Here is a 15,404-nt window from a genome sequence, read left to right on the forward strand (position 1 = left end):
CTTGTGAAATCCACATTGATACCATTGGGCTGCAGGGTTCCCAAGCGGAATATGAGTTGCTGTTCCTGCAACCTTCGGGTGGCATCGTTGTGGCACTGCAGGAGGCCCAGGATGGACATGTCGTCTGAGGAATGGGAGGGGGAGTTGAAATGGTTCGCGACTGGGAGGTGCAGTTGTTTATTGCGAACCGAGCGTAGGTGTTCTGCAAAGCGGTCCCCGAGTCTCCGCTTGGTTTCCCCGATGTAGAGGAAGTCACACCGGGTACAGCGGATGCAGTATACCACATTGGCAGATGTGTAGGTGTGCGACTGGGAGGTGCAGTTGGTGCTGGGTCCACATTTATATAAACCATTTGGATGAGAATATGGGACACGGTTAGTAAGTTTGTGGATGACACCAAAATTGGTGGTGTAGTGAGGAAGATAATCAAAGAGTTTAAAACGATCTTGATCAATTAGGTTAATGGGCTGAAGAGTGGTAGATGGAGCTTAATTTGGATAAATGCGAGGTATTGCATTTTGGTAAAACGAACAAAGGCAGGATTTACACATTTAATGGTAGGACCCTGGATAGTGTTGTAGAACAGAGACACCCAGGGATTCAGATATATAATTCTTTGAAATTTGCATCACAGGTAGACAGGGTGATCAAGAAGGCATTTAGCATGCTTGCCTTCATTGTTCGGACCTTTGAAGATAGGAGTTGGGTCTTCATGTTGAATTTGTACGTTGGTGAGGCCTATTCTGGAGTACTGTGTGCAGTTCTGGTTACCCAGTTGTAGGAAGGATATAATTAAATGGGAGCGGGTTCAGAAAAGATTTACCAGGATGTTGCTGGGAATGGAGGTTTCGAGATATAAAAATAACTGGGAATGCTGGGAATTTTTTCACCGGAGCATAGGAGGTTGAGGAGTGACCTTTATAGAGGTTTTAAAATCATGAAGGGCATAGATAAGGTGAATAGCGTGGGACAGTTCAAAACTAGGGGGCATGTTTTTTGTTGGATTGGTAGGCCTTCTGGCTTGGGAATGTTATTGTGATGGTCTCCAATGAGAGAAGGCCAATGATACTTTGTCCAAGTGTCCCAGGAGGTGTAGGCAGAAGGAGGGGGGATGGGATGAGGGGGCAGGGAGAGGCTGGAGTGGGCATTCCAGGATGGAGTATGAGTGAGGATTTTCTGCACCCATGATTACCCCTCCCAGTGATCTTTAATTCTGTCTCTGTTCCAGGTTCTTGGATTCAATGCTCGCCAACGTAAAGCCTTTGTTAATGCCATTATGCGCTGGGGGATGCCACCCCAAGATGCCTTCAACTCTCACTGGCTTGTCCGAGATCTCCGGGGCAAAAGTGAGAAGGAGTTCAGGTACATTTCCAGTAAACACCTTCCCACCAATTATGTTTCCCCTGTGCCTTCACATCCTCTAATCCTTTCCTGTCTGCTTGCTGGGGTTTGGGGGGTGCTCCTGGGCAGTCTGGACGGGCAAGCGGGTTGCCGGATGGTCTTTGGGCAGATGGATGAGGCTCCCATGTTTGGGTGGGCAGGAGTCCTGGACAATTGAGAGAGCTGGCCCTGAACTCTGGTCTCCCTTCTGGAAGTTACTGATGTGTGGACAGGCTGTTGGCGTCCCTAAAACCCACCCCCCCCATGACTGGGACAAAGACGGTCACACACGTGGGAGGGGTGTCCACATCGTGGTCATGCGGTGTCAGCCAGCATTGTGGACCATTCACCCACTTCACCCTGTGGCCCACGAGAGGATTGTCAAGTTACAAACCCTCTGATCACCCAACTCCCTCCAATTTGAGAAAATTATTTGGTTCTGTTGTTTGCTGTGACCGTCACATTGAAACACTTTGTCTACTCTTTCCTTCCCTCCCAGAGCCTACGTGTCACTGTTTATGAGACACCTGTGTGAGCCAGGGGCTGATGGATCTGAGACCTTTGCAGATGGTGTCCCTCGGGAAGGGTTGTCCCGGCAACATGTGCTCACCAGGATAGGTGTGATGTCACTGGTACGAAAGAAGGTGGGTAGCAGGAATTCCTATAGCTCAATGTCCAATTGGCTAATTCTGTTTGCAAGAGCTTTGGGAAGGTTTACTGTGTTAAAGGCGCTATGCAAATGCAACTTGTTATCGGTTCCCCTGTCCTTTTGACACCTCACCCAACCAGGCCCAGACATAGCACACTCACAGTGAATGCAGTGAGGCTGTCGTGGGATCATTGCCAGTCAGCTGCCTCTCCAAATCACTCCCCATCCTGACTTTGGAGGGGCAGCTCCATACAGGAATCATACTCTCAGTAAGGGTTGGGGGTGAGAACTGCTTTTTGCTGGAGGCAGTGGCATCTAAGTGGGGAGTGGGGAAGGGGAGGGGGAATGTGGTGGAAGGGAAGGGGAAGGGAAAGGGGGGGGTGGAAGTGGGCAGGGGACCGGGGAGGAGTGAGTGGAGGTGAGGGGGGGTGGTGGACAGAGGAGAGCGCAGAGTGGGCAGTGGAAGTGAGTGGGTGGAGGCAGTAGACGGGGCTGTGTGATCTGTCCCTTTCTGTTCTAGCACTCTGGATCCTGTCTAAACAGTGTTTGATCAGGGATTTCCTGGCTTGTTAAAGGTTTGTGGCAGTGGAGATTTGGGAAAAGGCTGTTTGTAAAGCTGGTACCTCAATTTTGTTTACTTAACAATATCAGAGGTACTAAAGAGAGACTGGCCTTTATACAATACCTTTCAAAATCTCAGGATATCCCAAAGTTTCACTGCAGACAATGGACTATTTTCACTGTTGCACCAGAGAAAAAATGAGACTCAATTTATGATGCAGCAGGATCCCAGAAACAGCAGTAAGACACAAAAAATTATGTCCTTTGGTGGTATTTGTTGTGGGATAAATATTGAACAGGGTATTTGCTGTACAGCAAAGGATACTGGGATTTTCTACAATACCTGTTGGAGGAAGTCTGTTGGTGCTTTGAGATGTAGCCCATGAGAGCCAAACACTGCACATCTTTGCTAAGCAGCTGTCTTTCACAATACCAAAATGTTGCAGATGTTGGGAGTCTAGATTTAAAACAGAAAACACTAGATCTGATTAATAATTGTTCTTGGTCATGTTAAAAAGATCTTTACAGAAGGGCTGTCATGGTGTGGTGGTGGTGTCCCTGCCTCTGGGCCAGAGGGTCCAGGTTCAAGTCTCACATCGGGATGTGATGGCCATGGAGATCATAACACGTTCAAAACATAAATTGGTAACAAAATTAAAAGAATATTACAAATTAATATTTTTAAAAATATTGACTTCATGTAAGAAACAGCCTAAAGTGGCTGCATCTTGTCACTAGTCTGCGAGAGAGAGAGAGCAAAATCATGTGACATTGCATCACTTTCTGTGATAATATACTCTCATTATCATCTCACAAGCCAGAGTTGACTGTTTTATTGTCCAATGCTCAGCAGATTCAGGCAGCTCAGTGCTTCCAACATTTCCTGTCTTATTTCAGTGGGTTAGAGGCTGTGGAAGATCTTGGGAACAGCCAAATGGAAGATTTAAGTAGCAGCAAGATAAGGTACAAAAGTAACCAGCAGTTACACCTGTTACTGCCAATCAGGAGCAGTTACACCCGGGAACATCAACTCCATACTTTCCATGGCATCAGTAATAAAGGGGATGTGTGATTTCATTTTCTTCCCAATGATGTGCAGACCACATTAATGAAGAAAGGCAGCTTAATGGCATCATTTTTACTAGAAGGCCATGTACCTTTTGTGATTTTATTTTTTTTGGGGTACGTTTTGTACTTGGGGAGGTGAAGATTGGAATGCTTTCTGCTTCTGGCAATGAGTGTCACCTTTTAAACACACCAGACAATATTAGGTACATCAGTTTAGTTAAAGTCCCTCTACCCCTGTTCCTGAACACTCTCAGAATTAGCCCAACCTCTGATAGTGTGCATTGTTTGACCGTTTTTGAATGAGATTAGTTGGGCAGGTTTTGGGTTTTATTTGGGGGCTCATGGTGAATGAGTTGGTTGGATACTTCCCCCATTTTGTTTCATGATGGCTGCAGATTTCAGGGAATCACTTCTTGAACTGAGCTGAATTTGGATGCAGGACCTAGAGTTGAAAGGTCAATGTTTGACCCCCAGCCCCATTATTTAGTCCTGTTGTGTATCTTTTACTTCTGGTTTCATTTTCCTCTCATTTGTTAAAATTCACCCTTTTTTTAAAAATAAAAATCTAAGGTGCAGGAGTTTGAATACATCAATGGAAGGTACAGCACGCCAGAGATGGTACCGGAGCACCTGGAAAACAAGAAACCTGTCGACAGTATCTCGTCAGATCCCAGTACCCCAGTGGCAGCCAGCCCTGCCTGCCCCCTGCCTGGTACACCAGCCCCAAGTTCCACAGGTGGGTTCAAAAGGGGGCCGTGCTCTGTCTTTCTGTAAGTGGCAGCAATTATGTTGAATGATGGAACATGCTCAAAGGGGCTGAATGACCTACCCCAGTAACCTTTGGCATTGCAGTAAGTGTATATGATCAGTTGGCATGTGGGTGTGATGGAATGTGCACCACCCACAAATCTCTAGGTAAGTTGATCATTGTGTGACATGAATAAACTCCCTCATCGATTTTCCTTCCCACTTAATCTTTCTTTCTTCTCTCTCATGTTCTTTTGTTTTTTTTTTGTCTTTCTCTCTTCCACTTGCTCTCATTCTGTTCTCTCTCACTCTCCGTTTCTCTCTCTCTGCCTGCCTCTGGATTGTTTTGCTGTATTTCTACATTCTGTTGCATCCTTTCTTTTATCTTCAATCCGTTCAAATTATCAACACCAGGATTGACCTGGCAGTGTTGGCATGGATGATGGTTATGTCGCTGGAGTGGGGCTTTATCCCGTCGCCTCTGCTGTCAGAGCTGAGTGGTCTACCCACTGAGTTGGAGCTGACACCTCGTTTAATGTATTTACAGCATTTCTGCGTGGTTTCCACCGAGAGTAGGGACCTGGCAGGAGTCAAGAAGTTGGGAGTGCAGGGGTGGAGGGAAAGAGGTCATTTTGGTGGTGGGTAGGTGGGCAAATGGTGTGTCTATGCACCTTCACAGTGCCACCTACCTTGGAGGACTGAAGAATACATCAGATGCAAGTTACTAGGCTGCGTGATCCCACACCTGGTTCAATCACATGGAAATGCCCCGTTGTGATTCTCCGTCATCTTTAATCTCCCTGTGGTGACGGGGTTTGTGTCGCCTGCTTTGTTTCAGGGGCCTGGTTGCTGGGGTCATCATGTTATGTGGATGTTGTAAAAGGTTCACAGATTTGATGTGACTGACAAAATTCTCTTCCCTTTCAGAAAAGAATGGCTGCCGTGTGGAGGGGATGGATGATAAAGAGAGAGAGCAGGAAGAGAAAAGGCTCCTGGAGAATGAGGTAAGTGTTGAAGATGGAAAGTGACGTGAATAAACTTCTGCCTGAAATTTGTGTCAGTGATTCTTTGTTAGAACCTATAAGTGATGGGCTGTTTCACTGGCCAATTGGGATCAGAGCAGATACCTTCTTGCTTTAAGTTATTTCACATGATATTAGAACTCAAAGATAGTGGATTTCATTAGCATTAAACATACAATGATGACGAATTACTGCCAACAATTACACGTGTACATTGGTAATTATACTCTCTGATAATTGGGGTTTCAGGTTCAGAGATAATCAAGGCAGCTAAATGGAATGCCGGCCATTCTATCTAGAGGACAGGAGTACAAGGTGGCAACGATGCCACCCGAAGGTTGCAGGAACAGCACCTCATATTTCGCTTGGGCTCTGCAGCCCTGTGGTCTCAATGTGGACTTCACAAGCTTCAAAATCTCCCCACCCCCGACCTCATCCCAAAACCAGCCCACCTCGTCGTCGCCTCCTTGACCTGTCCGTTTTTTCTCCCACCTATCCGCTCCTCCCCCCCCACTGACCCCCCCCCCCCCCCAAACTTCCTGTCTACTAGCCTCATCCCCGCCTCCTTGATCTGTCCATCTTCCCTCCCACCCAACTGACCAACCCCCATCCCAACTCCCTACCTACACTCACCTTTACTGGCTCCATCCCCACCTCCTTGACCTGTCCTCCTTCTCTCCACCTATCTGCTCCTTTACCCACCTTCTATCACCACCTCCCGCTCTCTCTCTATTTACTTCAGAGCCCCCTTCCCCTCCCCCACTTCTGAAGAAGGGTCCAGACCCGAAATGTCAGCTTTCCTGCTCCTTTGATGCTGCCTGACCTGCTGTGTTCATCCAGCTCTACACCTTGTTATCTCAGACTCCAGGATCGGCAGTTCTTACCATCTCTTACAAGAATGATACCTGGTCTTCTGGGGTTGAGGTGTGAGGAGAGATTGTACAAATTAGGCCTGTTTTCTGTAGATTTTAGAAAGTTAAGGGGTGATCTCATCAAAGTCCTCAAGATATTAACAGGAAAAGACAGGGTAGATAAAGATAAACTGTTCCCACTGGTTGGGGTTTCTAGAACAAGGGGCGTAGCCTGAGAATTAGGGCCAGATTGTAATAGAGATAAAAACTGAAAGAACTGCGGATGCTGGAAATCTGAAACAAAAACAGAAATTGCTGGAAAAACTCAGCAGGTTTGGCAGCCTCTTGAGTGAAATCAGAGTGACCCTTCTTAAGAACTGATGGTAGCTAGAAAAAGGTTGGTTTTTAAAAGTTGGTTAATAGAGATGTTTGGAAGTACTTCTACTCACCAAAGGGGTGGTTGATGTTTGAAACTCTTATCCACAAACAGCAGTGAATGCAGGATGTTAAATTGATCAATCTTGGATTTAGTGTTTTGTTTTAAAAAAAATGAGGGGGGGGTGGTCACTGCCCAATGAGTCTGTATCCAGAGGGCAGTGATCACTTTCAGGAGAGGGAGGGTGGGAGGGCCTGCAGCTGGTTAATGTATGTAACATCACTGACTTCTCTCCTGATGTTTTCTTTGCCGCAGGTTCCCAGTGGTGGGAGCGTTGCTTCTGTCACTGAGAAATCTCAAGAAACGGTGGAGAGCAAGAAACAAGTCAACGAGGCAGGAGCAGGGGAGAAGGGAGAGTCTGAACCACAGGAGCTGGCAACCCCTTCTCAACCTAAAGGTATGAATAGGAGGTGACAGTGTGGGTCTGACTGATGGTCTGCTGCTGCTGGATATGGGACCCTGACCACAGCATCATAGTTAATATGGTCAGAAGAGGCCATTCGGTCCATTGTGTCTCCTATTAAATCATGATTTAGTGTAACTCTCTTGCCTTTTCTCCAAGCCCTTGCAACTTGTTTCTTTTCAAATAATCATCCAAAAAACCTCTTGGAGTTCCTCAATTGACTCTGCCTCTACCACACACCAGGCCCCAAGCACTCATTGTGTGAATGTGTTTAATCACAATTTTTAAGCATATTTTTAAGGCGAGAGAAGAAAGATTTAAAAAGAACATGAAGGGCAACTTTTTTTTTTTTTATACATAGAATGGTTTGTATGTGAAATGAACTTCCAGAGAAAGTGGTGGATGCAGGTACAGTTACAACATCTAAAAGATATTTGGATATGTTTATGAATAGGAAAGGTTTGGAGGGATGTGGGCCAAAAGCAGAGAAATGGGATTAGTTTAGTTTGGGAACATGATGTGGATTGGTTAGACCAAAGGGTCTGTTTCCATACTGTATAATTCTATGATTTGTTACATTTGCAGAACACGTCAACTCTATACCCCTTCACTGCCTATCCTTATGGGTGGGAACAGTTGCTCCCTGCCAGATTGCTCGTGGTCTTGAAAACCACTATTAGATCTCCCCTTCACCACTTTCTCTCCAAGGAAAACAGTCCCAATGTCTCCAGTCCATCCTCATGTTAGAAATTTCTCATCCCTGGAACCATTTTTGTAATTCCCTTCTGTACTCTCTCCAATACATTGACATCCTTTCTATAATGTGGTCCCTGCATGTACACACTACTCCAACTGAGGCCTAACAAGTGTTTTGTACATATTCAGCATCCCCTACTCTTGTACTCTCTGCCACTGTTAATAAAGCTGAGGACACTCTCTGCTTCATTACCTGCTCTCGCCACTTATCCTACCACCTTCAGTGATTTATGCACATACCTCCCAGCACCCTCTGCTCCTGCTCCCCTTAAGTATTATACTCCCTTGTTTTTATATTGTCTGTCCATGTTCTTCCAACTAAAATGTACCACCTTACACCACTTTGCCACACATCCACCTACTCCACCAATGTCCTTTTGAAAGTTCATGGTTTTCACTGCTTCCATGTTTCATATCAAACTGAGAGATTCTCCCTGTATGCCAAGATCTAGATCATTATATATCGGAAAAACAAGGGTCCCAATTGCAACCCTTGGGGAACTCCACTAAAAACACTTCTCTAGCTCCAAAAAAAAGACCCACTGATTATTACTGTGCTTCCTTTCCTTCAGCCAATTTTGTATCCACATTGCTACAGTCACTTTTATTGCAGGAAGAGTAACTTTTCTCTCAAGTCTCTGGAAGTCAATGTACACCACATCCAATCGTATTGCTATTGTTGATCCTTTCTGTTGCCTCTTCAAAAATCTCCAGCAAGCTAGTGCAACACAATTTCCCTTTTAAAATTCCATGCTGGCTGTTCCTAAACAACCCACCTTTTCCATGTCATTACTAATTGTATCCTAAATAATAGAAGCTTCCACTTGCTGGATTTATTCTTACAATGTCCAGGGTCTATAATTTCTGGATACATCCTGGTTGTAGCCTAGATCCTTGAGAAATCTTGAAGAGGAGGTGGGGTGTGGAATTTAAGTGAACTGTTCCATGGGCTAAACGAATTGATTGAACTGGCATAGGTAGTTAATACAGTGAATGGATTGCATTTTTATAGTGCCTTCTGCGAGCTGTGAATGTCCCAAGGTGCTTTGTAGCCAATAAAGTACTATGAGAATATAACAATCAAAGCTGCTAATCTGTGCAGAGCAAATGCCCAAAAATAGTCAAGACTAAATAACCTCCAACTTATGTTGGTCAAGTAAATAAAAACCGAAAGGACTGCAGATGCTGTAAATCAGGAACAAAAACAGAAGTTGCTGGAAAAGCTCAGCAGATCTGACCGCATCTGTGAAGTAAAACAATAGTTAACGTTTCGGGTCCGGTGACCCTTCCTCAGAACTGGTTAAGTAAATGTTGACCAAAATGCCAGGAACAACTTTCCTGCTTTGCTTCCAAACATTTTCTTGTGATCTTCTTCCTGAGAAGGAAGGCAAGCGATTCTCTGTTTGATCTCTCACCTAAAACAACAGCACCGCCAACTGTGCAGCACTCCCGTGTTATTGCACTTTGGCTGTGTCAATCTAGATGCTGTGCTCATGTTTCTGGAATGGGACTTGTCTCTGACTAGAGAGTGGTGCGAGTTGGAGAGCATTGCTCATTGAGTCACAGCTGGAATCTTATGGTAAGCTGACTGTGGATCGAATCCTCCATTTTTGCTGCCAATCGCTGCCACCTTTTGGGAGGTGACTGCCTCGACTGGCATCACAGCTTTCACAGCTTCTGACAACACACAGAGCATCCCAGTGGCTGGCTATCAGCCCAAGTGGATGGGTGGTGGATAGAATGAGGGAATAGCAGAGTGGCTGGGGGAGTGTCTGGGTGGGGAGGGGGAGTTTCAGGTGGTGGTCTCAGTTAAAAAGGATCCTGTGTTGGCAGGTAGCCAGTTTCTCAGTGATTCTCATTGGCTGGATGTCTTTGGAAATGGGATCTATTTTCTGTTTCTCTTGACAGCTGAAGATGTGAACGAGGAGAGAGAGATTGCTGAAACGCTACAGAACGGAGAGATATTAAAAGAAGTGAAAGAGGAAGAAGAGAGAAAGGATCAGTCTAGCAAAGGAAAATTTATGTTCAATATTGCAGATGGTGGTTTCACAGGTGAACCTGGCAGTAACATTGGCGGTTACTAAGAAGGATGAAATCTGTATCTGTGTCTCTCGTTGCCTGCTTCACCCCAATCACTCTCTGTCTGTCCCAGTATCTGCCTGGGACCCCCCGGCTCCTCCTCCTGCTGCTTTCTGTCCATCCTGCTCTTCCCTGCACCCTTTAACCAAGTGTGTCTGACCACTAGTCATCTTTATTTCGGAGATTGAATTGGCCCACCCAAGGTGTAAGTGGGGGATCGGTAGAGGGGTGGGTTAGGAAACACTGCTGCCAGGGGGCAGCACCTTGTGAGTGTGTGTGTTTGTGTGTGTGTCAGTGCCCCCAGGGTGAGGTGCTATGTGAGTTGGAAATTGTCAGATGGCAAATGTAATTCTGAAAACAGTTCAGTGAAGCAGATGGGTTTGTGCAAGAATCAATGATCGTTATGGTCACCATTATACGGAATGACCTTTATTATCTGGCGTTTATTTATAAAACTGAAATTCCACCATGTTCTAAATCAGCTCTGATGGGTAATTTGTGTTGTTTATTCAGAGTTGCACACGCTTTGGCAGAACGAGGAACGGGCTGCAGTTTCTTCGGGAAAGATCTACGATATCTGGCACAGGAGGCATGACTATTGGCTTCTGGCTGGCATTGTTGCGTATCCTTTCGCTGAGCTATGGGATTGGGGCAGGGTCAGGCTCAGATTTGAGAGACTGCACTAAAGACCCCATGTGAACTGTGTCAGGACCCTGAGCGGGTGAGGATGACTGTGCTTAAAATACAGCAGAGAAATAGGCTGTTCGGCCCACTTGGTCCAGGCTGTTATTCGTGTACTACATGAGCCTGCTCCTTTCCCTGGTGTCATCTTGTCCTTGCCCTGGTGTCATTGTCACGTCCTACCTATCTCCATGTCTTCATGTTCTATCAATAAACATTTCCATTCCTTGCTGCTTTCTGCTTACATGCATCCGTGTGTTTTCCTCCAGCAAGTTCCATATTCTCACTATTCTCTGGATGAAAACCTTCTTGTATTTTTTTTTGTGGCTTCATTTATGGGTGCTAGTTCAATTCTTCCATGTAGACAGAAAAATCAGCCCTTCGTTATGATCAAGGACTTCCACCAAGTCACCCCTCAGCCTTCTGCTTTCTCAGGAGATGTTTCAGAGTCCCTGCAGTTTTTCCTGTTCGGTGTAGCTGATATCATTCCGATATTGTGGTGATGTTCTTGTTGCAGCATTTCGGCCAGAGCTGTGCAGGGAATTCCAATCATGGTCTTCCCAAAGGTCTCCTGGTCATTGACAATGTGCAAAGCTTCACTCACTGTCCCAAGTAAATTAATGCTTTGTTCTGATAGTTACTGTCCCCTCCCTTTGACAAAAACAGAGCAGCACCCTACTGGGCACCTAGTATGGGGAACAGAAACTCACATTGAGGGAGGAGCATCATTTAAAAAGATGAGGACAATATAGAGGGAGTTTTATTCTGTATCTAATCCTGTGCTACACCTGTCCTGGGAATGTTTGACAGTGACAGTGTGGAGAGGGAGTTTTCCTTTCAGTTTGGAAGTGCAGAGGGAGCTTTACTCTGTTTTTCCACTCCATGAGGAAGTCTGAGGCTCCTCCATTTCTCCTGTATCTCCTGCAGTAGTAATATGTGACATCTCAACTACCAAAACTTGCCTTTTCTCACTGTATTTTCCTTAACATTTCTGTGTGGTCATGGCTATGCTCGCTGGCAGGACATACAAAACGATCCCAGATATACCATCATCAATGAGCCTTTCAAAGCAGAGATGAACAAGGGGAATTTCCTGGAGATGAAAAACAAATTCTTAGCCAGAAGATTCAAGGTAAATCAAGCTATGTGTGCGCGCGCCCAGGTGCACCAGAATGTGGCAACATGTTAAATGTTTCAATATATGTGTGTGTGTGTGTGTGTGGCAACGCCTATGTGTATTTGCTTGTCTGTACTGGTGAGAGTGCATAGAGACGTGTGCTTGGATGGACGTGTGCGCGTGTCTCTATTGGTGATCAGGTTCTTCTACTCTCAACTCCAAGTCAGAGGTTGTGGGTCCACATCCCAATGTGGAGAAATGAGTCCAAATTGCTGCCTGATGTACACAGTGCAGAACTGAGGGAGTACTGCCTTTTATTGGAGCTTTAACCTGAGCCCGAAACTGTCCTCTTGGGTGGGCCTCAAAATCGAGATCCCACAATGATTAATTGATTTTATTATTATCACACATAGTGCAACGTGTTGTTTTACTTAATGTACAGGCAGATTGTACCATACAAGGTGTGTCAGGGTAGCAGAACAGAGTGCAGAATACAGTCCTTCAGCTGGCGCTATTTTGAAGAACAGGGGAATTCTTCCTAGTCCAAAGACAGAAATTGCTGGTGAAACTCAGCAGGTCTGGCAGCATCTGTGGGAGAAAGCAGAGTTAAGAGTTTTGAGGCTGGTGACTCTTCATCAGAACTGATGAAGTTCTGCAGCATACTCAGTTCTTTGTTTTATTTTAGGGTTCTTCCTGGTGACCTGGCTGATGCATATCTTTCAACTAATATCATGAAAGCAGATTATCTGATCATTATCATGTTGCTCTTTGTGGGAGCTTGCTGTGCCAAAGTTGGTTGCTTTATTTCCTACAGTCATTGGGAGTATTTCATTGGCTGTTCAAGGTCTTTTTATGACATCTATTGGCTATGAAAGGTGCAAAATACTTTCTCTTCTTTCCTCTTTCCTCCTTTCTGCCATTCCACCTCTCAATTAAATGTTGCACTTTCCTCTCACCTTTTTGGTCTCATGTGGCTGAGGATTGTAGCGGTGCAGTGAGCTGGGTGGGATTGTGAAGGGATTAGCTGGAGTCCAGTCGTGACTGTCTGTCTCTAATTGTTTGTTTTTTGCCTCTAACTCTCTCTCACCACCCCTACATCCCCGCCCCCCCCCCCCCCCCCACCCCAACCCCCAGCTCTTGGAGCAGGCCTTGGTAATCGAAGAGCAACTGCGGAGAGCTGCTTACCTCAACATGACCCAGGATCCCAATCATCCAGCCATGGCCCTCAACGCACGCTTTGCTGAGGTCGAATGCTTAGCTGAGAGTCACCAGCACCTCTCCAAGGAGTCTCTGGCTGGTAACAAGCCTGCCAATGCAGTCCTGCACAAAGGTTTGTCACGTGAACTCGAGCACCCCCTCCCGTCTACCTCCCGTCTCCATACTGACCATTCAGACAGGTCCTGGACATCGTAGAGATAAGAGATTAGTTTCAGCGTCACTTGCACTGCCCCGCAATATCATCTTGTAAAAATTGTTCCTTTTTAGCGAATCTGCGAATAAATTCAGCTTTTTGTAATGAAGTGGCTCTGGTGTAATTGTGATCTTAATTTATTTTTTTGAATGTAAGATGTATTTCTAAGAGGGACTAGAGATGTATTGTCACACGCTGGCCTCAAGCTGCTGTCACTCAGTTCACCGGTCTCTACCTAGTGTGTGCTGGGCCTGAGTTACATTAACTGCTGCAGGTTGTCTGGTGCAGTTAAACTGCATTAGTGCAGCAAGGGGAACTGTTTGATGTAGGAGGATTACTGCACAGTTTAAATGGACAGGATGGAGGAGGTGATTTGCTCTTTGTTAATCCTGTGCTCATCCTGTCCTGGGAGTATTTCATGGCGACTGTGTAGAAAGAGCTTTACTGTGTATCTAACGCTATGCTGTACCTGTCCTGGAAATGTTTGGTGGGTAAGTGTGGAGGGAGCTTTATTCTATATCTAACCCTGAGCTGGGTGTGTTTGTTGGGGACAGTTTCAAAGGAGCTTTACTCTGTAAACCATGTTGTAGCTGGGACTAGGGTCTAATTGCTGCTTCTGTTGGAGCCTCACGTTCTTCAACAACAATAGCCTTTGCTTTGACCAGAGAATAACAATGACTGACAAGTTAACGATTGATGTCACTTTAGTTTTCATGCAAATTACATAAAAATTAGCCATTTGATCTGTCTGTTCTGCTGGTTTTTATGCTGTCCATCAGCCTTCTTCATCTTTTCTTTGTCATTTTAACTAGTTTTTCCTCTTAAAAACATGTATGTTGCTCATCTTGCCCACTCCCCATGCAAGTGATTTCCACATTCTATTCTTGCTTTTAGTTCCTCCTGAATACCTGATTATTTACATTTATTTAATTTATTAATGACTAACTGGTGTAAAGGGCTCCCAGTTCTTGTCTTGCCCAAAGATGAACGTATTTTCCCTGTGCCTATCTCCCATCACTTGTCTTCTTTTTTTCCCTACAGAAAAGTTGCTTCACTTCAATCTTTTGAGAAGTGTATTACCCCTGAATTCAATTTTAGCAAATCTTCTTTGCAACTTCTGCAATGCCTCTGAACACTTTCCATAATATAGAGACCAGACAGAGTTGGCAGTTAGTGTGTGCAATCAGCTGTCATAGCACAGACCTGGATGGAACCTGGGGCCTCCAGGTTTATATGTCTCAGGGCTTCACACTGGGAACCTCACTGATCGAGTCCAACCACAGAGGGAGCTGTTGATTCTTTCCTTTCTGGAATTGTTCACTGGAAATTTGACAATAACCAACAAATAGTTTAATCCTCAAATTCCATGACAAATGGGGTAACAGCAAACTAAAACAGACACTATCTGAACGGATACAGCAAACCTGGCCTGTGATTAGTGAGGGAGATTTGGGTATCTGTACAAATCTCAGTATCTGGGACTGATTGACATTTCCTCATGTTGCCTGTAGATGTACAGCATGCTGATTCCACTAGGGGGCAGATGTGATCAAAGTTAGTCGCTCAAAAGGCGGTTTATGGAATTTTGTGGGGCGTGCACCTCTTCCATTCAGTGATGGGGGGCACATTCCCCTACTGTACAGTGTACAGTGGGGTGGGTATACTCACTAAGTATTGCATAAGAGGATGTTCAAACATATGGTCATTGCCTAAATCTGTGCCCATTTGTCCTGCATTACATTTTAATCTCAAATCAAGTTTTCGCTCCATCAAAGTCATAAACAACATCCTGTGTGACTGTGACAAAGGTAAACTCTCTCTGTCCTCAGAGATCCCTGCAGCCTTTGACCACACTGTCCTGCACTAACACCTCTCCATCCTTCAGTTGGTGCCATTCTCATTCATCTCTTTGTAGCCAGAGAATCTCCAGAGATGATTCCTTTTCCCACTTACATACAGTTTCCTCTCGAGGTTCAGCTAATTCTAAGCTATGTACTGCCTCCTGGTGATGCCATCTGATTCCTTGTGTAGACTGATGATATCCAGGTCTGGTTTATTACCACCAACACTGCTCAGCTCTGCTGTCTCTAAGTGATCAGACTGATTGACAAGCAGCCCTGGATAAACAGAAACTTCCCCTCAACCAAATATTGGGAAGATTGAAGCCACCTTTGGTCCCTCTGCAAACATCGTTCTCCAGTTACGATTGCCAGGGAGAGCAAAGAACTGTACCAGGGTGTTTG

The 15,404-nt window shown here is 45.3% G+C and overlaps 1 protein-coding gene across 3 annotated transcripts in view; it reads left to right on the top strand.

The window, feature by feature from the left end:
- chd5 (chromodomain helicase DNA binding protein 5) overlaps nucleotides 1-15,404 on the top strand; it is a 91,105-nt gene that overhangs the window by 66,200 nt on the left and 9,501 nt on the right. For all 3 annotated transcript variants that reach the window (XR_007265261.1, XM_048614844.1, XM_020530832.2), the window contains 9 exons: nucleotides 1,229-1,362; nucleotides 1,880-2,024; nucleotides 4,229-4,394; nucleotides 5,333-5,409; nucleotides 6,970-7,111; nucleotides 9,782-9,925; nucleotides 10,466-10,574; nucleotides 11,633-11,765; nucleotides 12,885-13,080. Coding sequence is in view for 2 of the 3 variants with exons in the window: in XM_048614844.1 (XP_048470801.1) it covers nucleotides 1,229-1,362; nucleotides 1,880-2,024; nucleotides 4,229-4,394; nucleotides 5,333-5,409; nucleotides 6,970-7,111; nucleotides 9,782-9,925; nucleotides 10,466-10,574; nucleotides 11,633-11,765; nucleotides 12,885-13,080 (1,246 nt within the window). In the remaining variant the exon portion in view is untranslated. The remainder of the gene's footprint in view (nucleotides 1-1,228; nucleotides 1,363-1,879; nucleotides 2,025-4,228; nucleotides 4,395-5,332; nucleotides 5,410-6,969; nucleotides 7,112-9,781; nucleotides 9,926-10,465; nucleotides 10,575-11,632; nucleotides 11,766-12,884; nucleotides 13,081-15,404) is intronic.

The sequence above is a fragment of the Rhincodon typus genome, chromosome 31 (assembly GCF_021869965.1).
Source record: "Rhincodon typus isolate 14 chromosome 31, sRhiTyp1.1, whole genome shotgun sequence".
In the NCBI taxonomy this organism is placed as follows: Eukaryota; Metazoa; Chordata; class Chondrichthyes; order Orectolobiformes; family Rhincodontidae; genus Rhincodon; species Rhincodon typus.